Here is a 26,787-nt window from a genome sequence, read left to right as displayed (position 1 = left end):
ATGCTTGGGCACTTTAATTAGTAAAAATAGACAGCCTACTGGACAGGGAAAAACCGTGTAGGGGACACAGCTTTAAATTATTTTTAGGACAGGTGGGTGTTCAGAAGTTGGACTCCCACCGATATCCTAGTGATATGCAATCCGTTTATAGGATGGGAGTACGATTTGTGAAGGGGAAATAAACTACCATGGTATTGAAGTGGTTAAAGGGAAACTATCAGCAGGTTAGACGAATCTAACCTGCTGATATGTCTGCACAGAAGATGCAGAGGAGGAAAGTCTTAGGCTGGGTTCACACTACGTATATTTCAGTCAGTATTGTGGTCCTCATATTGCAACCAAAACCAAGAGTGGATTAAAAACACAGAAAGGATCTGTCCACACAGTGTTGAAATTGAGTGGATGGCCGCCATATAACAGTAAATAACGGCCATTATTTCAATATAACAGCTGTTGTTTTAAAATAACAGCAAATATTTGCCATTAAATGGCGGCCATCCACTCAATTTCACCATTGTGTGAACAGATCCTTTCTGTGTTTTCAATCCACTCCTGGTTTTGGTTGCAATATAAGGACCACAATACTGACTGAAATATACGTAGTGTGAACCCAGCCTTAGGCTGGTGCGTTTACACAGACAGATTTATCTGACAGATTTTTTTAAGCCAAAGCCAGGAACAGACTATACACAGAGAACAGGTCATAAAGGAAAGACTGAGATTTCTCCTCTTTTCAAATCCATTCCTTGCTTTGGTTTCCAAAATCTTTGAGATAATTTTGTCTGTGTAAACACACCATTAGTCTTTTTCTCCACGGTCCGGTGATTCCATTAGAATCACTGCCCGCCCCCATAGTGCTGATCACCGGCCCTTTTCTAATGATAATGAATGGAGGGGAGCGGCCAGGGGTAGGCCTGATCGGTTCTATGGGGGCTGGCAGTGGAGCAAAAGGCTAACTGCATCTCCTCTGCAATAGGGACATATCGGCAGGTTAGATCTGTTTAACCTGCTTAGAGTTCCCGTTTTCTGTATCCTTGCTTTCCCTAATGGTTTCCTTATCTTTAAAATGACAAATGTTACTTATAACTGTGGCATATAAAACACATGATTTTCTATTTGTGATGTTTTCTTAACGCTAAGATGTTTTGATTGTTACAGCCCTTTTAAATAGTTGTCTGCTGTCTCCCACGATAATGAAATTTATTTTTTTTTTTTTAAACCCTCAGTGGTCAGATGACGAAAACACAACAACACTTACGGTAGGTCCGTCTTTCACAGAAATGTTGCATTTAACATTTTATGCTTAAAGGGGTACTCTGGCCATTTACATTTTTTGCTATAGTGCTGGGGCAACATACTGTAGAACGTAATACACATGCTGTTCTTGCATAACTATGCTCCACCTTGGTCCTCCTGCAGTATCTTCATGTCCCCTGCTGAACACTCACGCTGCTGCTTTCGAGACTGACTTCTCTCTGCAGTGACAGCCCAATCAGCCAATCACTGCCTGAGGCAGGACAGTGCCACTGCCCTGAGCTGCGACTGCAGAGATTAGTCTGCCTCAGAAGTAGCGGTGGGAGCATTCAGCGGGTAACCCGAAGAAACCTCAGGAGCAGCTTGCTTAGGTAAGAATAATATATTTGTTACATTCTATGCTGCCCAGCACTATAGTGTAAATTTTAAATGGCTAGCGTATCCCTTTAAAGACATTTAAAAGTCTGGTGGTCTTTTGTATGAAAGTAATGTAATCAAACCTCGGCTTGGGAATTTTTTCTTTAAATATATTTTTACTTAGGATTTTGACCATTTTCATTTAACAAACAATCCAGAAAAGGAATAACAAAAAAAGGAAAGAAAACCAGTAACAAAAACATACAATTACATTGATTAGGCAAGGGGACATTCTGGACATCCTGACATGTATCGCCTAACCATGTTGTCTGATCTCGGTGAGGTGGATGAATGATAATTGGCTCTCCTCACATCAAAAACCACAACCAGGCATAATAAAATATATGCCATGTGGCTAAGTGGACACTCGACAGAGTAATGGGCATGGGGAGACAAAGAGCTCCCAATGTGTTCGCAAGGTCATTTTGCCTATACTTTTCAGTACATCTAAATTGTTGATTTCCTGTTGGGCCAACAGGGTAATGTAAATGCGCCAAGAGGGTAATGAAAAAAAAATTGTTGTACCTGATTTTACATTTGCTTTAAGTTGGGAGACTATCATGTCTGGAGTGGCCACCCCTAGCCATCCATGGTAGAGACACTTTAGGGCCACAAAGTAAGACAATGTGAACCATTTCTGGTATTACCCTCTGAGTTTCTTCTGGGAATTTTTTTCTTACAGGCACCAGAGTTTCCAGAATTTTCTACAAAAGTACAAGAGGCCATTAATTCCCTAGGAGGCAGTGTTTTTCCTAAGCTGAATTGGAGCTCTCCCAGGGTACGTTTTCAAAATACTTCTTCTATTATATACTTACAGAAGACATTATTTACAAGTATTGTAAAACTTATACAAATCACCAACAAACACTTTTTACAGGAAATGCTTATAAAGTGCTTTTTTCCTGCACTTCTGCATCAAGGCTTCACTTTCCGACTCCCAGAGCTGTGCGGGCTGTGGCTGCTGGAGAGGATGGTGGCAGAGGGATGCTTAGTGTCCCTTCAGTGCCCTGTGTCACTCAGTGTCCCCCTCCCATCATCCTCTCCAGCAGCCACAGCCCACACAGGTCTGGGAGTCGGGTCGTGACATCACCATGTTATCCAGGAAGTGATGCCTTGATGCAGTAGTAAGTGCAGGGAAAAAAAGCACTTTATGAGCATTTCCCGTAATAAGTGTATATTGGTGATTTGTATAACTTTTGGGGAGCAATACAATACTTTAATAAAATTTTCACCGGACTTCTCCTTTTAAGTTTGTTTTACTTATAGAGGCTTTGACATTTCTCTGTTCAGTGTCATGACCATGTCTGCAAAAGTGACAGAAATGCAGCCATATATTTTTAGTTCTTCCTATTAGGATCCACATCAGTGATCTCGGCCATGAATTCAGGCTACTTTTGCCCACAATGAAAAGACAAACAGCGCTTCATGATGTAGATTGTTGGGTCTCAATATGGGGGATATAAGATGGTAACTCTCACCTGATTAGGATGTGCAAAAACAAGGCACAGCAATTTCAAGGGCGTATACCAGCAATGCAGAACTGCTGTCACTCCTGTACGATCCTCAAGGGATATGAACATCAGACAACTTTTTCTCCACTCCAGTACAGGTGTAACGGGCGCAGGTCCAAGGGAGAAGCAATATGAATTTTAAATTATTTTATTTATTAAACAGACACAATGCATTTCAAAGTCATGCTGACTTCTTTTTCAAGTGTCATATGGCGCGGAGGGAGCTTCCACTGAAATCACAGACAGTCCCAGGGACAGAGTGAGACATTAGAAGGGGTAAAAATATACTTACGAAACACAGCAATCGCTGATCTCTGGGAGATCAGTGAAAAAATCTAATGAAGTATTTACTCAAGAGTCTCTATTGACACATTGTCCCCTATAAATCTAAATATGCAAAAAAAAGGGTTCAGTGAAGCCGCACTTGCAAATCTCAAAACAAAGAAATAGTTAGATATCCCTTCAGGGAAGGAAAGCCTGTTGCCACTGGGTGCCTCCCAGTGGGGAGATCACCATTTCACCCGGATACGTAGCCCCTTAAGTCCCACTCGGTTGTGAGTATTGGAACATAAATTGGAAAATATCAGGGTGGCCCTTTTTGCGTCAAAGTCTAACTCTGTTGCGAGTATTGCGACAAGACAAGGGTTACCAAGGCAAGGTATCCATCCACAGACAGCTGTTTCGGGGTATTTGCCCCTTGTCAGTGTGGAGCAGGATTCTGGCTAATGGAGGCAATGAAAAGTAGACCAAGAAAACACAGTAATCACTGTTCTCAGAGAGATCAGTGAAAAAAATCCAAAGGAGTACTCACTCAAGAGTCTCAATTGATACATTGTTCCCTATAAATTTAAATATGCAAAAAAGGAGTCCGTGGAGCCCCAGTTGCGAGTCTCAAAACATGTCACATTGTTTCAATGGGGTCCCAATAATTCAATGGGGGTTTCTTGTGTGCCTCCGCTTTCCGCCCCAAAAATTGGCATGTCACTTTGGGTGAAGAGCGGAGGTGCGCGAGAAATCCCATTAAAACAATGTGAGATGCAAAATTTCAAGTGGCGTCTGCAGCATGGGCTTCACTTGAAGTTCCGCTACTGTTGCTCAGTGTGAACAGGCCGTTAGACATAAAACTGACAAAATAATTCTTTGCATTAAATAATAGAATCTTTAATAAAAACTAATTTTGCTTTGCTCACCTAAAAATAAAAGTTAAGACTTCCCGAATACAAAAATTCTTTGGGTCTTCAAGGTGTTAATATTTTTTTTTTGTCTTGTGCACGTGCTGGGAAGATTTTAAGCATTATTCAAAGTGTTTTTATAATCCGCAGTACTTCGAGCATACTCCCAGTTTAATGTGGACAAGAAAATGTCACCAGGAGTGCTGAGGAAGTGACAGGCAATTGTGCTGTGCAAGATTTTTATTTCTCTTGCCATTAGCAATACGAGTAGGGCCAAGAATTCACTGCACGATATGCAGTTCATCGGCCAAATAGCAGCTGACAAGTTCATCATAAAGACAGTCTGTTTTTTGACACAAGGCAAGATTTCCGAATCGGTAACTTTGTGAAATGAATTAAATAACATATCAATCATAAAACAAAGCAGTGTATTGTGAAGCCTAAACCTTGGGCTACAGTGTACTAAAAGCAGATTTGCATGTGATAAAACATGTTATGTGTCCTGGCACATACCTCTCAATTGTCCTGGATTGGGGGTCACTGTCCTAATGTCCCGGATGGTCTGACACGTGTCCATACTAAGCTGTGTTCCTGCCCTGTGATGCATAGAGGAATATACCCCTCTATTTCCACACTTTGTACAGCGGGGGTTTAAACTGTGTATTATGCAGTACATTTAAAGGGTACTGACCCCACGTTATGCCTGACTCTAAGTTGTACTAAATTTTCCTGTGGTGCACAATCATTGGTCGACTGCAGGTAAATTGATGAGAGTCTGTGTAGAGTAGGCTGGGAGTGGATTGTTACACACAAAGCTAAAACTTTCTAGAAATGCATGGCATGAGTTAAGGCCCTATTACATGGAGCCATTATGTTTCCAAATCCCACTAAAACGATTGATCGTTACCAATCCTTGTTAGGTGTAAATTGTAATAGGTGTAAACCAGTGAACGACAAACACAAAATTGTTATATTCTTGTTCATCATGACCTTTCATCGTCCCCAAAAAAACCTGCTGGTCTATGAATAATAATTTGCTAATCTGTGCGTGTTATAAGAAGTCTTTCGTAAAAAAAACCTACATGATAAACCATTTTTCTCTCTCACGAACAATTAAGCGGCCATGTAGCGACTGCAAAAATTATATTGTTACAGTGAATCTTTAAACGACAATCGCTTGATGAAATAGAGCTTAAGTGTTAAGATGCAATGCTCTGCAGGCTGAGGGCTCTATTCAGGAGGCTGCATCTCCTGGGTCCACCTGTAGCATGCTTCCCGCTGTGCGTATAGCCTGCAGGTTACCTGCAGACAGAGGCACTCAGACTCTGTTCACTCTGTAGATAACTTTAGGATTATATTTTGCTATGTGTTTTTCTCTTGACACTGGGTAAGGGCAGGTCCTATCAATTGTCTATAATTCTACTGCATTATAGCAGTAAACTGTACCATCTAGCCCTACTACATTATTTTATCATGGCGTGACATGATATATTAGGTGCCATGCCTACCTTATATGCATGCCACCCTCTTACCACATGTGCAGCAGATACCTCTTTGTAATGAATGGCAAACCTGTTCCAAACTGTAATGATTTGCCCAGCAGGCTTTGTAAAGTGGCTACAGCATGTGGGCACGGCTTAACATGCAGATATGATTTTGCCTGTACTGCCACATTTTCCTGTAATATTATCTGGATATTGGCCACAACTTTGTCCACATGCAGTAGCTGCTCTCTGAATTTGTATCCTTTTATAGTAGGACTGAGTTGGGTTAACATGTTCTTTCGCAAATAGGAACTTTAGGTAGAAGATGTTCTGCTGGGTAGAAATAGTTTACAGTATTTTGCTTTTAGGGGACGCCATTTCACTGCAGATATAAATGTTCTCTGTATTTGAGAGCTTGATGAAGTCACCCTGCCCCCTAGTGAATGGATAGGCTGCATTCTCAGTAATGTCACCCCTGCTCTGTAGTAAAATAATAGGCAGCGTTTTGGTGATGTAAACACTATTCCACTATTTCCTACTTGCATTCCTCCACATGATGGTCCTGCTAGGTATTTTTCTGCACTGGGACCATGGATTCCCACTGTATTTCCCAGTCTGTGCTCCAAAAATTATACCAGTGGTAGATAAAGGTTTTTATATTTTTGTATACATTTAAATGTGTGGGCAAAGACATATGGCCCAGATTTATCAAATGGTGTAAATTATAAAATGGTGTAACCAATCACAGCCCAGCTTTTATTTTGCCAGAGCTGAAAGCTGAGCTGTGATTGGTTGCTCATACTTTATGCTGTGCTAATAATTTAGAACTAATATCCTCCATAATCTGCTCCTTTAACTAAATAAAAGAAAAAATAGTCAGCTCCCTGGAGGAATGCAGCTAACCTTATTGTATTGCATTTTAGTATCTGGAATCGGCTTTTGCGAATGCCAGGTGATCTAAAGTTCTATAAGTGTAAACAGCTTAACGTTTAGAAATAAAAATATTTTAATTTACAGACACATACATACATACAAATCAATGTAAAGGTGTCGGTAGTGGTGTGAAAATCATGTTGCCATGCTAAACCATTTTACAGTGCTTTATAATCCACACTGGGGCTGGGTTCACACTACGTATATTTCAGTCAGTATTGTGGTCCTCATATTGCAACCAAAACCAGGAGTGGATTGAAAACACAGAAAGGCTCTGTCCACACAATGTTGAAATTGAGTGGATGGCCGCCATTTAATGGCAAATATTTGCTGTTATATTAAAACAATGGCTGTAGCCGGGACCTCACCCAGAGACAGTGACAGCTCCTTCCTCCACCTCCTCAGTTAAAAACCACATAGACTTCCGGTTCCGGCGCGGGGATGTAAGCAGCCGCACGCCGGAGCTCCTGCCCGACCCCAGCCTGTACCCGGCAACAACAGTCCTCCGGGACGACTGAGCGCAGCCCTGCAGGCTCCCCTACGTGCCAGGAGGACCCGATGGACAAGTTCGTCCAGAAAGGAGCGCCGAAGCAGCTCCCCCCGCAACAGCCGGCAGCGGAACACCAGAAAGCCGCGTCCAAGATTGCGCCGAGCGCCGGACCCGGAGCGGGAGGTGAGGAGACACATGACATGGAGACAAGCTCCACACAGCAGCAGCACAGAGTGACAGGCGGCCCCCAGCAAACACAGGACACGGCTACAATGTTAACCCCTGCAGTTGGGGCACAGACTATGTCCACAGGCTCCCCCCTGTCACCTTCTCCTACCTCTTCCTTTGATTATAAGCAATTGGCAGCAGAGGTAGTAAAGCTCATGACACCAGAAATACAGAGATCAGTAGAGCAGACAATAAGATCTTCACTACAACAGCTGCAGGCTGAGGTAACTGAACACTCTGTACGCATAACACAGTTAGAGACCAGAGTGTCCTCACTAGAAGATGAAAAGAAGGAGGCACATGACAAGTTACAGCTAATGGAGGATGAAATGGCCAGGGTCAATGAAAAATTAGAAGATCTGGAAAACCGTTCCCGCCGTAGCAACCTACGCCTTATAGGAGTGAGCGAGAGGGTTCTGCCTAATGAACTGCAGACGTTTTGTGAGAAAGATCTGCCCAAAGCGCTGGGACTACAACACCCATGCAGAGTCGAAAGAGCGCACAGATTAGGCCCCCCTCCGGACGCACAAACCGCTACCCAGGCAGGGAATTCAGCTCTATCACAACGCCCGCGCCAGGTTATCTTCAAACTCCTTGACTACAATGACAAAGTAGAGCTACTAAGGGCTTTCCGCAAACGTAAGGAGCCCCTAATGTTTTATCGCGCTAAAATCCTATTATTTGAAGACTTCTCTGTAGATGCCACCAAAAAACAGAGGGCATTCAGCTCAATCTGCTCTTCATTATACCAAGCAAATAGACACTTTCATCTGCAGTACCCCGCCATTCTGCGGGTATTCCACAGTGATGGCTCCTTTTCTTCCTACAAAACGCCAGAGGCTGCAGCGGACGCTCTAAACCTTCCTACTACTCCTTCACGTGACTCTGAGCATCGCTCATCCCATCGCCACAGCAGAGGCCGATCATCCTCGCCTATGGAAACTAGGCACTCCTTTTCTAACTCTCGACACCGTCACAACTCAAGGAAACATGCGGAACGCAAGAGGAGAAGACACTCATCTGAACGCCCGCACAGGTGGTAGCCGCACGCCTTCTCCAGACTGACCTGGGACACTCGCCTTCTCATTGGAACTGATCTGCTGTCTTTACAAGGTACTGTCAACCTAACCCCACTATGTTTAGGCCAGCCCTTCTCCGTCTCACCCATCCCACACCCTCCCTCGCTGGCCTTTGCCAACACCTTGTCTATCGTAACCCTCTTGGCTGACGAGTCTATGGGATATGCCCCCTTCTACCCTAATCCCCCCACCATCCCTTGGGAGCATGTAGCAGTGGATGTATTTTGCCACGGATTCGGGGAGTCCCATATATTGTGAGATCCCTCACCTGCTTGACACCTGATGACTGCTCATGGTCCCGACTGCATATGGACTCCCATACCCACCCCCTCAAGTACAAAGCTTTGCTTGTTCACATCAGACCTTACCTGGGGGGAAGAGGCTCGAACTTGGCAGAGACAGTCCCAACTCCTGGACCGGGACACGATGACCCCCCCCCCCTCTCTTGAGGTAATCTTGCATCTCAGGGACTTGGATTCTAGTATTCTTTCCTCCAGGCTGTGGGATTGGCGGTGCCGGACGCATCCTCGAAAAAAGGGAGTTTCATACCCACTAGGCGGGAGTGGTTCTTAGACCACCGCCACTCTTGTCACGGGATGTATTGTTATTTTATTTGTTCTTACTGTTGAGCTAGGTTGAGCTATGTTTAGCTATTTTACAAATTCCTGCATTATTTGTATTGATGGTTTTGTTACACAGGATTGTCCAGATTTAAATCATGTAATCATGGGAGGGGAAAACAGATCCGACCCAATTACGACAGCACCATTCCTAATTTACCATGTTTTAGTAGTCCTCTTATCCCCCCCCCCCCCCCCCCCCCCCACTGATCACCAATGGCTGAATCCAAACGAGTGATCTCATGGAATGTAAAAGGCCTACGCTCACCTCAGAAACGGGTAAAAATTCTGCGCCACCTTAAAAAGCTACGCCCAGACATTGCTCTGTTGCAAGAGACACACTTATCAGCGTCTGATTTTTTTCGGCTGAAAAAGTTCTGGGTTGGATCTGTTTTTGGCTCCCCGGCTGTAGAGGGGAACGCAGGGGTGATCACACTTGTGCACAAATCCTTTTCCTTTTCATTACTGGCGCACTCTGCGGATGAGGCGGGTCGGTTCTCCCGTCTGGAGCTGGAACACAATGGTGAGCCGTACAGTATATACAACCTCTACGCTCCAAACGGGGAGAACAAACCTTATTTTGATCGCTTCATCTCGGTGATCCAGTCAGACGCAATACCCACAAAACTGGTAGGGGGAGACCTTAGTACAGTAGAGGATCCTGTGGCTGATAGGAAACACACCACCTCGCCCCCCCCCCCCTCAGCCACGATTGAGAGATAAGATACTCTCCACAGTACTAGAGATGACTGACCTGAATGACAGCTGGAGAGCGCAACACCCCGACGGTCACGACTTTACAAATTTTTCTCATGTCCACGGTTCCTGGTCTCGAATTGACTATCTACTGCTGAGCCCTATACTTATTGGACGTATGACGGACGCACAGATAGCTGATCTAGTCATTTCAGACCATGCCCCCATATCAGTTGAATTCCAGACTCCATCCCCGAAACTCCAGATTTCCCACCTACCTAGCCAGAGACGAAGCTTTTCAGGAGCTTCTACAAGGATGGTGGCTGGAATTCGACTACCATAATAGTGCCCATAAGGACAACCCAGCACTCTTCTGGGAGTCAGCGAAGGCGGTCCCTAGGGGACGCATCCTAGCTCACCATAGTGCCATCAAGAAGAAAACACAGCAGGCTTATCAGGCAACTAGTGCCTCACTGAAAGAAGCCTATTCCCGGTTCCTGGGTTCCCCCACACCAACCCATCAGGAACAATGGAAAGTGGCGCGCTCTGCCTTTGAATTTTGGATAGACAAGCGTGAGCAGATGCACAGGTCCTACTTTGAAACGGACCTTTTCAGGCAGGGAAATAAAACAGGCAGACTTTTGGCTCGCTTGGCCAAAGGCAGATGCAACTTGTCCCACATCCAGGTCCTCAAAGACAGCACTGGGACCAAACACACGCAGCCCCACACCATCAACGCACAGCTGAGGCAATACTACGCCTCATTATATGGCTCTAGCCCTGCAGATCAAGCTGACCCCAACTTCCTACAGACCCTTTCTCTCCCCACAGTGACCCCGGAGCAACTAGAACTCTTAAACTCCGATGTCACTGGGGAAGAGGTAGCAGCAGTGATTCAGTCTCTTCCCAACGGGAAATCCCCAGGGCCAGACGGCTAACCGGGAGAATTTTATAAACTCTTAACACCCCAAATTTCTATACCCTTAGCGAATTATTTCAATGACATCCTACACACAGGTCGTATCTCTCAGGACGCCAAATTAGCTTACATAAAAGTGCTTCCTAAGCCTGGCAAGGACCCTGCAGACCCTGGATCTTATAGACCAATATCACTCATAAATCAGGACCTGAAAATTATCTCAAAGATTATAGCAAATAGACTCTCCTCCTTTTTACTTGACCTCATTGGGTCACACCAAGTAGGCTTTGTTCGCAATAGGGCGTCGGTTATCAACATCCCCAAAGTTCTCTTGACACTAGATAGGGTGCAGCACCGGCCCCAGCCAGGTGAACAACCAGCGCTTTTAACACTTGACGCGGAAAAAGCCTTCGATAACGTCAGATGGGACTGGCTGGGATCGGTGCTGGATAGATTCGGGCTGACAGGCACGTTCAGGGTATTTCTCCAGGGGCTATATAGCGACTTGAGAGCACAGGTCCACAATCCAGGTGTATTGTCTACCCCCTTAATGTTGGAGAAAGGGACCAGACAGGGGTGCCTCCTCTCTCCCCTTCTGTTTGACCTGGCAATTGAACCCTTAGCTCGCCACCTAATAGATTCTGACTTGTATGAGGGAATAGGGGTTGGGTCGCACTCAGTGAAAGCTGCAATGTTCGCAGACGATATTCTCCTGTTCCTACGTAGCCCAGGGAACAGCATAGCCAAAATAATAGAATTCCTACACTTCTACGGCCGGTTCTCAGGCTACAAAATAAATGTAGCCAAAAGCGAGATCCTTCCTCTGGGTAAACGGGCCCCTCAATGGAAAGCGGAGGCAGACTGATTGCATATAAAGCTAGCCCATTCATCGATTACGTACCTGGGCATTAAAATTGGTAGGACCTCAGACACACTTTATGCCTTGAATTACGGCCCCATTATAACAAAGATAATATCAGAGCTACATGACTGGCATAACTTACCCCTTACATTTATGGGACGCTGCCATCTAATCAAGATGATTTCCTTCCCCCGTTTGCTCTACCCTCTGCAGACCTTGCCGGTCCTAGTGAAGCACAAAGATGTTAAAAAATTACACAAAGCATTCTCCACCTTCATTTGGCAGGGAAAACGTCCGAGGATCTCTTTACAGAAATTAATGCTAGGCAAAATGGAGGGAGGTCTGAACTTCCCGAGTATTAGGGGTTACAATCTAGCCTGCATATTCCGCCATTTGTTAGATTGGTTTCAAAGCTCTTCTTTCTCCTCTAACCTTGAGCTAGAGAAAGAACTTGCTTTGCCATGGGATCTTAGGACTTTGTGTCACACGGCCTATGCAAAACTCCTGAAGGAGGTTAAGACATCAGTACTGCTTAGGGACACTATAGTGACTTGGAAGGAGGTACGGAAAGCACATGGCTTACGCTTTCTTCTTTCTAAATATATACCTCTTTCCAGGCACCCTGAGATGGCTCAGGGCTGCGCGCAGCCAGGGCTCATTCAGTGGGCAGCTAGGGGGCTTCGAGTAGTGGGGGACCTCATGGACCGGGAACACCATAAATGGCACTTGGCTGCAGAACTTGTAGCTAAGTTCAGCATCCCCTCCTCACAACTCATTTTATCAGATCCATACTTTCTATACTAACAGACTGCGAGACTTGTCCAAAGAATCCTCAACTAATGTATTTGATGACATAATTGGCTCTGCACCGGGCCACGCTTCTATCTCTTTCCTATACGTGGCTCTTAGGAATCATATCCTGAAAGTGAGCAAACAACAACTATTCAAACAGTGGGCACATTATACCCGAGACCAGAATATAGTAGAAGTGATCCTAGCGGGGTGGCAAAGGATACGGAAATGTGTCATAAATGAAAGATGGCGAGAAACCTATTTCAAGCTGGCCCATGGGGCCTAATATGGCTTTAACATTCTCCCGTCTCCTGCTTTCCCCGACAGAATTACTTCATGCCCTAAATGTAAGATCCCTCTTACTAACTTATGGCACGGCGTATGGTCCTGCACATATACTGCACAATTTTGGCAGGAAGTACTTGACTATGTACAGAGATATTGGAAACTTAGACTGGCTTTGACGCCTCAAACTGTACTATTCCATCAACTGCGTCCCCCCGAAGAGGTGGATGAGGGGCGTGCACCTCCACAGCTGGTCAGTGTAATCCTCTTAGTGGCTCTTAGATGCCTATTTCTCAATTGGTTATCGGCCTCCCCTCCTGATCTTCCCTTAGTTATATCACAACTAAAACTATTCTTTGGGGTGGATCGTATTGATGCTGAAAGACATAAGAAGAGAGGCACTAAGAAATTCTTCCAGAAATGGAGAACATTCCTTATTGCACACTACGACACTCAAGAAATTGCGAACATAGTTCGCCCATTCCGCCTAACGGAGTGGTACTGCAAGGCGGACATTGCTAACACCCTAGGGCCCCTAAGTTTACCGCCTTCGTCAAGAGATCACGAGTAACTCACATATGACATACCCTGGCCCCCCCCTTATCTTCTATACTCATTGCCACAGGTACACCAGTGTTTAGCAGCAGACTGGACCTGTGTTTGTCCTGCCACTTTCATCCCCCCCTCCCATCTGCTAAGAGCGATGGAAAACTTTTGATGGCAACAATCCTGTACTATCATGGTTTTGTTTTTGTATTGCTGTTTTAGCGTAACGACTGTGTTCACGAGATTTCGTGCATTACTTCAGAAATGGCTTTTATATTTCTTTGGAAACCAAATAAAACTTTATTCAAAAAAAAAACAAACAATGGCTGTTATATTGAAATATTGGCATTTATTTACTGTTGTATGGCGGCCATCCACTCAATTTCAACATTGTGTGAACAGATCCTTTCTGTGTTTTTAATCCACTCCTGGTTTTGGTTGCAATATGAGGACCACAATACTGACTGAAATATACGTAGTGTGAACCCAGCCTGAATGTATAAGCAAAAAGAAAGAAATAAAACACAAATTGGGAGAAATTGTTGTGGAAAAAATATAATACTGGGTTCCCTAATTTGGACACCCCCTAAAATTGCTGTTCCCCTACACTCTAAGCACTTTACAAACAAAGATTGCTTATTGACTGGTTCACCTAACTTCACTTGTTTTTTTTAGTTTTTTATTTGTATAACCCACACAGATTCCGCAGTGCTTTACCTATCTGTATAGGTTTTTTTTTTTAATGTGGGAGGAAACCGGGGTACCCGGAGAAAACCCACGCAAGCACGGAGAGAACATACAAACTCTTTGCAGATGTTGCCCTTGGTGGGATTTGAACCCAGGACTCTAGCACTGCAAGGCTACAGTGCTAACCACTGAGCCACCGTGCTGCCACTTGCACTATCCTATGTACAAAATATGGTGGGACCATTAAAGGGGTTCTTCGGCCAGGTAAAGTCTTTGCTTTACCTCTGGGACTGCACAGAAAACGATATTCATCCTATTCCTACCTACAGCTCCCCAGCTGAACCGTCCTGCCACCATTTTTAAAGTAGCTTTTCCTGGCAGTGCCTGGCCTGCCTAGCCAGTTGCTGACTTTGTCTCCTGCCTTAGTTAATGATTGAATGAGCACACTGTCACTGCCGAGATGAGACCAAAGCATTTAGTGAGGGACCCGGGAAGTCTGGGAGAGCGTGGTTAGGTAAGAAAAGGATGAATATTATTCTCTATGCAGCCCCAGCACTAAAGCAAAAAGTTTAAATACCCCTCAAACATAACTTTTGATATGTTGCTGCCCATGGTGAAACTAATAATTTATTTCATACTTGTTATTAATTTAGTCTCCTTCTCCCAGGTCTGATCCTGCTGCTTTTATGGCTGTCTCTCCCACCTATCGCCTTCCTTCCGAGTAGGCTGATGTAAACAAGTCGATATCTGCAACTTTTGTAGCAATTTTGTAATGGTGGAAGAGTTCATCACAATTAATTTATCAGCAGTTTGACCTCAGATTAACCCTCCCAACATTACAAAGTAGCTAAAGTTGTAGATAAAGCCTGCCAGAGACTTGTTTATATCAGCCATGTGGGAAGAGAGTGGGAGACAGAGAAAAAAGCTCTTCAGCAGTAAGCAGCAGCTGAGAACTGGGAGGAGGAGACTGAATAGATAATAACACGTATGGAATGAATTGTTAGTCTCACTATGGGCAGCAACATATAAAAAGTTGAAGCAGAATACCCCTTTATCCCCTCTGCCTTTTGTCTCCAACTCTTTCCTCATAAATTGTAAGCTCTTGTGAGCAGGGCCATCTTCATGTTGCATGCATATCTCTGTAATGTAATGTCTGTTTTGTGTATGTATGCACGCCTGAAATTGTAAAGTGCTGTGGAATATGTCAGCACTATGTAAATAAAATCATTATGATGTCATCATAACACAAAAAAAGTAGCTAAAATAGCATTAGTTATGCTATTCCAGTAGAAAAAAACAAACTGCAATGTAAATTTTTTTTTTTATGATTGCTATGAAATTGCGTCAGCTATTTTCTAGGTTACAGCTTCCTTTAAGGAAACACCATAAACATTTTAGTTATTTTATTATATTTATTTTTGTGCTCTGGCTAGGATGCCTATTGGATCGCAATGAACAGCTCATTGAAATGTAAAAGCCTGAGTGACATCTTTCTACTCTTCAAGAGCTCGGATTTTGTGACACATGACTTCACACAACCGTAAGTAGGGAGAATTTTAATTGCACATTTTCTGTTCAGTGAAGTAAATGTAAATGGCCATAACTCATGTGTCTGACAATGTTGATGAGGTTGCACCTTTCAGTCACCAGTGATTTCTTTTTGCTTACCCTAAATACAGAATATCTGATCTTCCTTTTGTTAATGCAAAATAGAAAACTTGATTTGATGCTTTCTGGAACATGTATCTGCTCCAGTCTTTTAATAGACGTGCTAAGTGGGAGTGCCACCGCTGTTATAAAAATAAACCAAGCCAGCAGCAGCTCCCTGCCCTCTCCAGCAGATGGTTTCTTGCTGCATCCCACTATATTCCTTTTCTACAGCTCCGCATTAGTTTCTAATCTTGGGTTTAATAAACATAGTAACAATTACCACCTTAAATACCTACTATAGTTTCCTACATGATAAACATTTGCATATATAGCTAAACGCACATCAAGACCTGTTGGATATAGCTGACATCGTATTATGCTATGCTCTGTACAAAGGTGCCACCTATCCTGTGAAAAATCATGTTACATTTGCTCTCTATAGAGGCTTATACAAATCACCAATTTCCTGCACATATGGCCTATTGCACATGTTCAGGTTTGTAGCCTTTTTCTCCCGATGCATTTATTCTTGCATTAGAAGGCTTTTTAATTGACCATGCTGCCATTGTAAACAACAATTCCATTATTAGACTATATGTGCTCTTAGACATACAGACAGGTCCCTCACTGCAAACCACAATAGGACACATATACCCCCCTACTTTGATGACGAGTCCACACACTACCAGCAATATATCCTTTTTTCTTTTGTAATATAATATCCATATACTACACATTCACATAATACATTCTCATTTATTAACTGTATCTACTCATTACCTGATGCAGAACACCTTACTAAGTGGCATCCTTAATCTGTATTGTCCCAATGTATACCTCAGAAGGACACTAAATGGTGCAATGTGAGAATAACCTTAGTGGTTAGTTTCCTTTTTCAATATTTTGTGATATTGGCATTTTCTATCACAAATATTATGTTGAATGAATATTGTAAGTATCATTGTATATAACAGATCTGCTGAGTTACTGAGGGAACCAATTGCTTTATTGATCTTCTTCCTAAGCACAACATATTTCATACTATCAAAATGTGCTAGGAGATGCTGACACTGCACGAGAATGTATGGAGCTTCAGATTTTACATTCTGATGAAGGAAGTGTAAAGTCATCGATAATAATTTATAGAGCAGTGCTTAGGATGTCCACCAGTTTCTACAGGTATGTAAAATGAGTAATAGATGGAGCATTTCTAAGCAGGCTCTATGGACAGGAATACTGTAGAACCTAGCTAAACAATCACCAGACTGTGAATAACCTGACAGGAAAATGTTCATTCATCAGTAATCTTCAAAGCAAACATGCCCCATGTAAGATCATTTGCTGAGACCGTACTTTGGGCGGTTTACTTTACTGTGTGTCAGTAGTCGTCTGTTGCTAGGTACTGCTGCTGAGAAATCTGATCCACTTTATCGGAGCAACGGCTTGTGCTAAGCATTAGAAGTGTGTTTTTAATACACTGTTATTGTAAGTTTATTATACGCATATGTTATACATCAAAATCTCCAATTTGTAATGTTTTTAGTGTAGAAACGATTGATGGATTACTTATATATGTTGTTTGTCACTTAATAGGGTATTCTTTAGAGATGAGCGAACCGGGTTCGAGTCCATCCGAACCCGAACGTTTGGTATTTGGTTAGCTGGGGCTGCTGAACTTGGATAAAGCTCTAAGGTTGTCTGGAAAACATGGATACAGCCAATGACTATATCCATGTTTTCCACATAGCCTTAGTGCTTTATCCAACTTTAGCAGCCACCGCTAATCAAATGCCGAAAGTTCGGGTTTGGATGGACTCGAGCATGCTCGAGATTTGCTCATCTCTAGTATTCTTATCCCAACAACTATGGCTAAAACAGATCGCCATTAACCCCTTAGCGACCCATGACGTATCTGATACGTCATGGTGCCGCTCGGGGTGTTCAGAGCGGGGTCCCGCCGGGACCCCGCTATGAACGGCGCTGATCCCGGCTGACACGTGCAGCCGGGCAGTGCCTCTATTAGCCGGCGCGGGTCCCGTTGCCGCGCCGGCTAATTAAGCCTCTAAGTGCAGCTGTCAAACCTGACAGCTGCACTTAGAGGCTTCAGACCTCACGTCCCTGGTGTCTAGTGGGACGGATCTCCCCCCCGCGATGCGATCGCGGGGGGGAAATCCGTTCTTCTGCCCGTGCCGGGCCTCAGCTTCGGAGTGACGCTGATCCCGGCTCGGCAATAGATTGCTATGGCCTCCAGCAGGCCATAGTAATCTATGACCGATCTAATCGATCTTTGCTGTGTATATACACAGCATTGATCTCTATGAGAGATGAGTGCTATGTATATACAAGCCCCCCAGGGGGGCTTCTAGTTAGTTAAAAAAAAAGTAAAAAAGTGTTTTTATTAATAAAAAATCCCCTCCCCTAATAAAAGTCCAAATCACCCCCCTTTTCCCATTTTATAAATATAAATTAATAAATAAATAAACATATTTAGTATCGCCGCGCGCGTAATCGCCCGAACTATTAATTAATCACATTCCTGATCTCGCACGGTAAACGGCGTCAGCGCAAAAAAATTCCAAAGTGCAAAATTGCGAATTTTTGGTCGCATCAAATCCAGAAAAATTTTAATAAAAAACGATCAAAAAGTCGTATATGCGCAATCAAGATACCGATAGAAAGAACACATCATGGCGCAAAAACTGACACCTCACACAGCCCCATAGACCAAAGGATAAAACCGCTATAAGCCTGGGAATGGAGCGATTTTAAGGAACGTATATTTGCTAACAATGGTTTGAATTTTTTACAGGCCATCAGATACAATATAAGTTATACATGTTATATATCATAGTAATCGTAACGACTTGAGGAACATGCATAACAAGTCAGTTTTACCATAGGATGGACGGCGTAAATGCAAAACTCCCCGAAATCAAAACAAATTCGTTTTTTTTTTCAATTTGACAGCGCAAATGATTTTTTTTCGGTTTCGCAGCATATGTTATGGAAAAATAATGCCTGTCATTGCAAAGTACAAATGGTTTCGCAAAAAATAAACGCTCATATACATCTCTAGGTGAAAAAATGCAAGCGCTATGGACTTTTAAACTTAAAATGGAATAAGCAAAAGCGCAAAAACGAAAATAGGCTTTGACCTTAAGGGGTTAAAAGTTAGAAATGTTGCACTTGGTTCTGTTTACCTGTTTAGCTGTGTCTTCCTGCTAGAGCACTCTGAGCTGTCTTTTACTTTTACATTTGGTTGTCTAGGTTCCCGACCACCTCTCTGTGTAAGTGGTGGCCAAGTGGAGGTGGTTGGGATCTCAGAGCACGGCTCCTCTGCTTAGCCACTTTATCAGCAGTAATGCATCTTTGCAGTGACAGATCTCAGCCCGTGGAGCTGTCAGAATTGCCCCTGTCATAGCAGAGCTGAACAGAACAGCAGAGTGCAGAGGAGCACAGTGCTGCTGGTCAGAACAGCCTGTGTCTGTGGAGGTGCCCGCCCTGCACCCAAATAGGGAAGTGAAATGGAAGTGAAATCAGGCTAGGAGCATGAAAAGAGGGGGGGGGGTTGCAGCTGAGAATATCCCATTTAATTATTTATTTATATATTTATTATTATTATTATTATTACTATTTTGTGCCCATTGTTTTATTTTGTTTTCCTTTCAAGTGTCATGACAAATAAAAAATAAAAGAATTCAAACAAATATTTAATTAATGCCTACATGGCCCAGCTGACTTAACTTTCTGCATTTAGTCTTTTTTTTTTTTTTTTTTTTGTGGTTACTAAAGACCAAATGGCATTAGTGATGGAGCCTGGACTCCAGTTTTCCAATAAGTGAGACACCAAGTGCCTGAAAGTATAGCGTTTTATTTCATATAGGAAACAAACAAAAAATAAATGAAGTCCATTGCAAAGATGTAGTATATCACTTCCCCTGCTGATTTTAAATTATTTATTCATAATGACAGTACCCATTTAAAACAGCTTGTTCACTCTTTAATGTGATTTTTTTTTTATATTTTTATATGGAATCATGTATTGTAAAATGTTAACAAGAGAAGGTGCTGGTAACATTTGTATTTCAGTAGAGAACACTTTTCCTTCAGCCTGACAGCCTTTGATCTCTGCTCTGGGTACCTGGAAATGTGGGATACACTCTTAGGAAACTGCTCCCAGGACTGCATCCAGCTTTTCCAGGCGCCCGGAGGGGAACGGAGATCAAAGGCAGCTGACTGTCAAGCCAACGGCCAAGTGTAGTAAAGCTCTTCGCTAAAACTGTTAATTCACTTATCTCTCTCAGTATTTTGTCAAAACAAGTACCAACATGTTAAAATACTGCCAATGTGCTAATTGGCAGTTGCATTCCCCCTATGGGGGCCCACAGGCAATAAGCAATTCTGTGTGTGTGTGTGTGTGTGTATAGATAGATAGATAGATAGAGACACAGTCTTCAGATGCAACACATTTATGAAATAGCAGCACCACATTGATATATCTGGTGCATTTAAATGCTGTCTACCCTACTCTAAAATTTGCATATAGGCCCATATGTACTAAAACTTTCTATGTATGAAGTTTTCAGCTAATCATTATTTAGGTGGCACCTAATGGGTGAAATGTCCCTTGTAAAATAACAAAATTAAATTTGCTATAGATATGATGGAAGAGTACCTCTACATTGGAGAACATATGAAGAGATTTCCTTAACTTTTAACATAGTATGGCATGCTCTGGATAAATAGATATTAACCCCTTAAGGACAGAGCCTGAAATGGCCTTAATGACAGAGACAAATTTTATGAATATGACCAGTGTCACTTTATTCATTAATAACTTCGGGATGCTTTTACCTATCCGGCTGATTCTGAGATTGTTTTCTCGTGACATATTGTACTTTACATTTCTGGTAAATTGGAGTCGATACTCATAACAAATCTTTATGAAAAAAAACCAAATAATGTGAAAAAATGTGAAAAAATGCATTTTTCCAACTTTGAAACTTTTTTGCGTATACAGAAAGTGGTTATACCACATAAATTATATATTAAATAGCATTAGCAACATGTCTACTTTATGTTGGCGGCATTTATTAAACTATCTTTCATTTTTTTTAGACGATAGGCAGCTTAAAACATTAGCAGCAAATTTCCAAATTTTCAGTAAAATTTCAAAATCAGATATTTTTAGGGACCTGTTCAGGTTTAAAGTGTATTTGAGGGGCCTGTATGTTAGAAAGCCCCACAAAGCACCCCATTTCAGAAACTGCACCCCCCCCACACTCTGCAAAAGCATATCCAGAAAGTGTTTTAACCCTTTAGGGGAGTCACAGAAATAAAAGCTAAGTGTGTAAGGAATTTGAAAATTTTAATTTTCTGTGCAGAGATTTTATTGTAATCCAATATTTTTCATAATTATAAACCTATTACCAGAGAAATGCACCCCAATAATTATTGTCCCGTTTCTGCAGTTTATAGAAATACCCCATATGTGACCCTATTGCGCTATTTGACGCAACCACAAGCCTCAGATATAAAGGAGCGCCTAGTGAATTTCAACGCCTCCGTTATATTTGGTCATTTTTGACTGTACCACTTCAGGTTGGCAGAGGCTCTGGGGTGCCAAAACCTAAAAAACACCCCTAAAGGGACACCATTTAGAAAACTACACCCCTCAAGGAATGTAACAAGGGGTGCGGTGAGCATCTGGACCCCACAGGTGCTTCACAGATTTTCCGAACAATATGGCGTGAAAAAAGAAAAATTTATTTTTTACACTAAAACGTTGTTCTAGCCTTCAATTTTTCATTTTCTTAAAGGGATAAGAGGCAAAAAAAGACACAAAATGTGTAGCGCAGTTTCTCCCGAGTACGGAAATACCCCACATGTGGCGATAAAGTGCCAAGGGGGCGCAGGACGAGCCTCCAAAGGGAAGGAGCGCCAATTGGCTTTTGGAAGCTGAATTTCACTGAAAAGGATTTTAAGGGCCATGTCGCATTTACAGAGCCCTCGTGCTGCCAAGACACTGGAAACCCCCCACAAGTGACCCCATTCTGGAATCTACACCCCTCAAGGAATCTAACAAGGGGGGCAGTGAGCATATGGACCCCACTGGTGACGGGCACAAATGTGGAACAATGTGACGTAAAAGTAAAAAATTTCATTTTTTCACTTTCATGGCACAAATGTGCCCGTCATCAAGGGGTCCATATCCTCACTCCACCCCTTGTTAGATTCCCTGAGGGGTGCAGTTTCCAGAATGGGGTCACTTGTGGGGGGTTTCCAGTGTTTTAACAGCACGAGGGCTCTGTAAATGCGACATGGCGTTCATCATCCATTCTAGCCAAATCCAACCTCCAAAATCCAAATGGCGCTCCTTCCCTTCGGAGGCTTGCTCTGCGCCCACATGGCGCTTTATGTCCACATGTGGGGTATTTACGGACTCGGGGGAAATTGCTCTACACATTTTGTTTTTTTTTCCTCTTTTAACCCCTTTTGAAAATGATAAATTCAAGGCTAAACCAACATTATAGTGTAAAAAATGTAATATTTCATTTTCACGCCACATTGTTCCACATTTGTGCCCGTCACCAGTGGGGTCCATATGCTCACTACACCCCTTGTTACATTCCTTGAGGGGTGCAGTTTCCATAATGGGGTCACTTGTGGGGGGTTTCAACTGTCTTGGCAACACAGGGGCCTTTTGAATGCAACATGGCCCCGCGAAATCCATTCCATCCAAATCCAGCCTTCAAAAACCAAATGGTGCTCCGTCCCTTCGGAGGCTTACCCTGCACCCGCATGGCGCTTTATGTACACATGTGGGGTATTTCCATACTCAGGGGAAATTGCGCTACACATTAAATGTTTTTTTTTATCTTTTAACCCCTTGTGAAAATGAAAAAATCATGACAAGATTAATGATTTAGAGTAAAAATTTTACAAAAATTACACTAAATGTTGGTGTAGCCTTGATTTTTTTCCATTTCCACAAGGGGTTAAAAAAGAAAATGAACACAAAACGTGTAGGGTAGTTTCCCCTGAGTACGAAAATACCCCACATGTGGGCATAATGTGCCATATGGGCACAGGGCAAGCCACCAAAGGGACAGAGCGCCATTTAGAGGCTGGAATGGAGGATGGAGGCCATGTCGCAATTACAAAGCTCCTGTGCCGCCAGGACAGTAGAAACCCCTGATAAGTGACCCCATTCTGGAAACTACACCCCATAAGGAATCTAACAAGGAGTGCAGTCAGCATATGGACCCCACTGGTGACGGGCACTTACGTAGAACATGTGCCGAGAAAATAAAAAATACAATTTTTTTCATTTTCACGTCCCAAATGTGGCCGTCACCAGGGGCCCATATCCCCACTGCCCCCCTTGTTAGATTCCTTATGGGGTGTAGTATCCAGAATGGGGTCACTTGTGGGGGGTTTCTACTGTCCTGGCCGCACAGAGGCTTTGTAATTGCATCATGGCCTCCTCTAATGGGAATGGCGGCCATACCTACTTAGCTGGGGAAAAGGGACAATTCTAATTTATTTGGGGGTATTAGGCCAATTATTAGTTTATAAGGTTGGAAATGACAGGTGTCCATCAAACTCAACCTGTGTTGATGAAGAGGAAGGCAAAAACCCCTCGTGAGGCAGACGACAGTAGCCTCATCACTGGGAAAAATTCCTTCCCGACTCCATAATGGCAATCAGAATAATCCCCGGATCAACGTGACCCCTGAAATAGGAATAAGGGACAGAATTTAGATAATGTAGAACCCCAATGATGTGTGGTGCACCTTGAAGTGATCCAGTATGCAGAGTCCGGGGGGATCAGGACAGGTGTCACACTGGTAAATGGTGTCCTTCCTGATCCCCCTGTTACGCCACACTCTGCACTTCTTCTGGGGTCTCCCTTTCTCCAGTGTGGGGGACGTCACCTGGAAAATGTTGTCCTGGTGCGATCCGGGGTCCTTCATATCCAGAAGTGCTGGGTCCGCTCCATGGCTGCTAAATATTAGGGCTCTAATCACTGCTTCTGATATTTTCGGATCGTGCCGCAAGCTACAGTAGCTCAGGCAGCGAGGGACCAGAAGAGGGGGTGCTGGTATAAAAGTTATCCCCGTACAGGTGGTAACCTTTATCCAGCAGTGGGAAGATCAGTTCCCAGACGATCTTCCCACTAGTTCCGAGGATGGGGGGGGAGGGGGCATCTGGGGGCTGCATTCGGGTGTCCCTTCCTACATACACTCTAAGGGTACGTGCACACTGCGGAATCGCGACAGATAACCCTTCGTGCATTCCGCAGTTGGCACCCTCCGGCGGACTGATGCAGGCGCACGTCTCCACACGTGTCATAGACTCCATTCTATGCACGGGCGGATTCCGCTCTCCGTCCAACGTGTTCATTCTTTGGATGGACGACGGATTCCGCCCGTGCATAGAATGGAGTCTATGACACGGGTAGAGACATGCGCCCGCATCAGTACGCCGGCGGGTGCCAGCTGCGGAATGCACGAAGAGTTATCCTTCGCCATTCCGCAGTGTGCACGTACCCTAAGGCTGGGTTCACACTATGTATATTTGAGGCTGTATTTGTGAGGCTGTATAGCAACCAAAACCAGGAGTGGATTGAAAACACAGAAAGGCTATGTTCACATAATGTTGTAATTGAGTGGATGGCCGTCATTTAATGGCAAATTTTTGCTGTTATTTTAAAACAACGGCTGTTATATTGAAATAATGGCAGTTATTTACCGTTATATGACGGCCATCCACTCAATTTCAACATTATGTGAACAGATTCTTTCTGTGTTTTCAATCCACTCCTGGTTTTGGTTGCTATGAGGACCTGACTTGAGGACCAAATACTGCCTGAAATATACAGTGTGTGAACCCAGCCTCAATCTGTAAGAGTACCCAGAGGTACGCTCACAGAGTTTGTAGAATTTCACACCATACCGTCATCTCTTATTGGGACGGTACTGGTGGAAAAGACGTGTCTGGGGGGCAGCGTACGCTACGCTACCCCCAGACACGTCACTGGATGATGAGGATGATGAGGATGAATGGAGGAAAGAAGGATCCCCCCATTCATCCTCACTGGCAGTTTCGGTGTCGGAGGCAATAATAACGTATCCCTCTGACGCCGAAAACACCCTGGGGGCCATCTTTATACGGGGACTAGTATATGGGGTATGTAGTGGTGTAGTGTCAAACTTTATTCAATGTAGTGTGGTGTAATGTAGTGTTTTTTACGTGTTTTTTTACAGTAAGTATAAAAAAAAAAAAAAATACGCCAACAAAGGAGTTGCTGATAAATGCCGCACTTATGTGCGGCACTTATCAGCAGACCGTGGCAGTAGAATATAGAAAAAAAACACCCTACGCCAAAAAGGAGGAGTTGCTGATTAGCAGCGCACTTTCGTGCGATGCTGATCAACACTCAGCGGCGATAGGGTGCGGAAAATAGAAAAAAAAAATTTGAAAAAAAAACAAAAAACTTTTTCTACATTCTGAACATCCCTGTAGCTGCTGATAAGTGTATTACACATATCAGCCGCTAGAGGGCAGCAGAGCGCAAAATACGGAAAAAGCCGCCGCTGGAGCCGAAAATAGCCGAGAGAAGCCGAACGTGACGTCACGGAGGAACCCGAAGACCCGAACGAACACGAGGACGCCGCGAACCCGGAAGACGCCGATCAGGAGCCCGGGACAGGTGAGTAATGTACAAATACCTGCTCTGGACCCCTCGGCTACCTAGCTGAGGGGTCCAGGGCAGGTATTTACTATTTTGTGGGACTCTGATCGCCGTGCCACCGGCCCGATCGCCGTGAACGGCCGGCTGGTACCGGACAGCCGTTCACGGCGATCGGGCCTGTGGCACGGTGACCACCATTACTTTTTACAGTAATGGCGGTCGGTGCCGTCCTCGGACAGCACCGACCGCCATTTTTTTCCGGGTCACCGATGACCTGGAAAGGTTCCGATCGCCGCTATTGGCTGATCTGAATTGATCAGCCTATAGCGGCGATCGTAAGCACGGGGGGTGTTAACCACCCCCCGTGCCGTGAAGCTAAGATGGCCTGCTATGATTTATAGCAGGCCATTTTCCCCGATCGCTGTGTGAGAACACGCAGCGATCGGGGAAACATCGGGCGTAAATTTACGCCCTGATGCGCCAAGTACCAGGGCGCGAGGGCGTAAGTTTACGCCCGATGTCGTTAAGGGGTTAAAGGGGTTCTCCAATTTAATTACAAAACAAACTGCTGCCTGCTAGGCCTGTAAAATAATAAACTGCAGTGATATTTTCTGCCCCAGCTCTGATTCCCTCCATTCCACCTATTTTCTTACCTAACTGTCCCAGCTCTCCTGATGCAGTCTCACTAATGCTTATTTTACACGGAACGATAATTCGCCCAATCGTACGATTAACGATGTCGGAGTAACGATTTTTTCTTTTTTCATAACAATCAGCGTTTAGACGGTACGATATATCGTATGGAAAATTCATTTTGCGATCGCTTAAGCCTATCTCACACATTGGTTAAATCGGCAAACAACTGTTTGCCCGGAACGATCTGCAAATTTTTTGCGAATGATCAACAACTATTTGAGAAGTTGTTGAAAGATCAAAATGAACGATTTCTCGCTCGTTGTTTGATCGTTCGCTGCGTTTACAGGTACGATTATCGTTCAAATTCGATCGTTATTGTGCGAATTCGCACGATAATCGTTCCATGTAAATGCAGCATAACTGGCTGCAATGTGTTTAGAATGTCATCATAAAAGGTGGGACAGCATGTGGTCAGGTGAAGTAATCATAGTAACTAGAGTGCAGGTACAGCCATAGCAGGCAGCAGTTGAATATTTAGATAACTGATGCTGCATTTACACAAAGCGATAATTCGCCCGATCGTACGATTAACGATTTCGAAGTAACGATTTTTTTTATAACGATCAGCGTTTTGATGGAACGATATATTATACGGAAAATTCGTTTTGCGATCGCTTAAGCCTATCTTGCACATAGGAAAAATCGGTAAACGACTGTTCACACGGAACGATCTGCAAATTTTTTACGAACGATGATTTTAGAACATGTTGTAAGATCAAAATGAATGATTTCTCGCTCGTCACTTGATCGTTTACACATACGATTATCG

At 43.6% G+C, this 26,787-nt stretch overlaps 1 protein-coding gene across 1 annotated transcript in view; it reads left to right on the top strand.

Moving 5' to 3' along the window:
• The window catches only part of CDC123 (cell division cycle 123), a 54,440-nt gene that overhangs the window by 3,635 nt on the left and 24,018 nt on the right, over positions 1-26,787 (top strand). Inside the window, exons 4-6 of the mRNA XM_069978732.1 lie at positions 1,227-1,259; positions 2,354-2,449; positions 15,409-15,515. Coding sequence (XP_069834833.1) covers positions 1,227-1,259; positions 2,354-2,449; positions 15,409-15,515 — 236 coding nt within the window. The remainder of the gene's footprint in view (positions 1-1,226; positions 1,260-2,353; positions 2,450-15,408; positions 15,516-26,787) is intronic.

This window comes from Dendropsophus ebraccatus, chromosome 1 (genome assembly GCF_027789765.1).
Source record: "Dendropsophus ebraccatus isolate aDenEbr1 chromosome 1, aDenEbr1.pat, whole genome shotgun sequence".
Lineage (NCBI taxonomy): Eukaryota > Metazoa > Chordata > Amphibia > Anura > Hylidae > Dendropsophus > Dendropsophus ebraccatus.
Note: the sequence above shows the minus strand (reverse complement) of the source record. Positions and strands in the feature narration are given on the sequence as shown.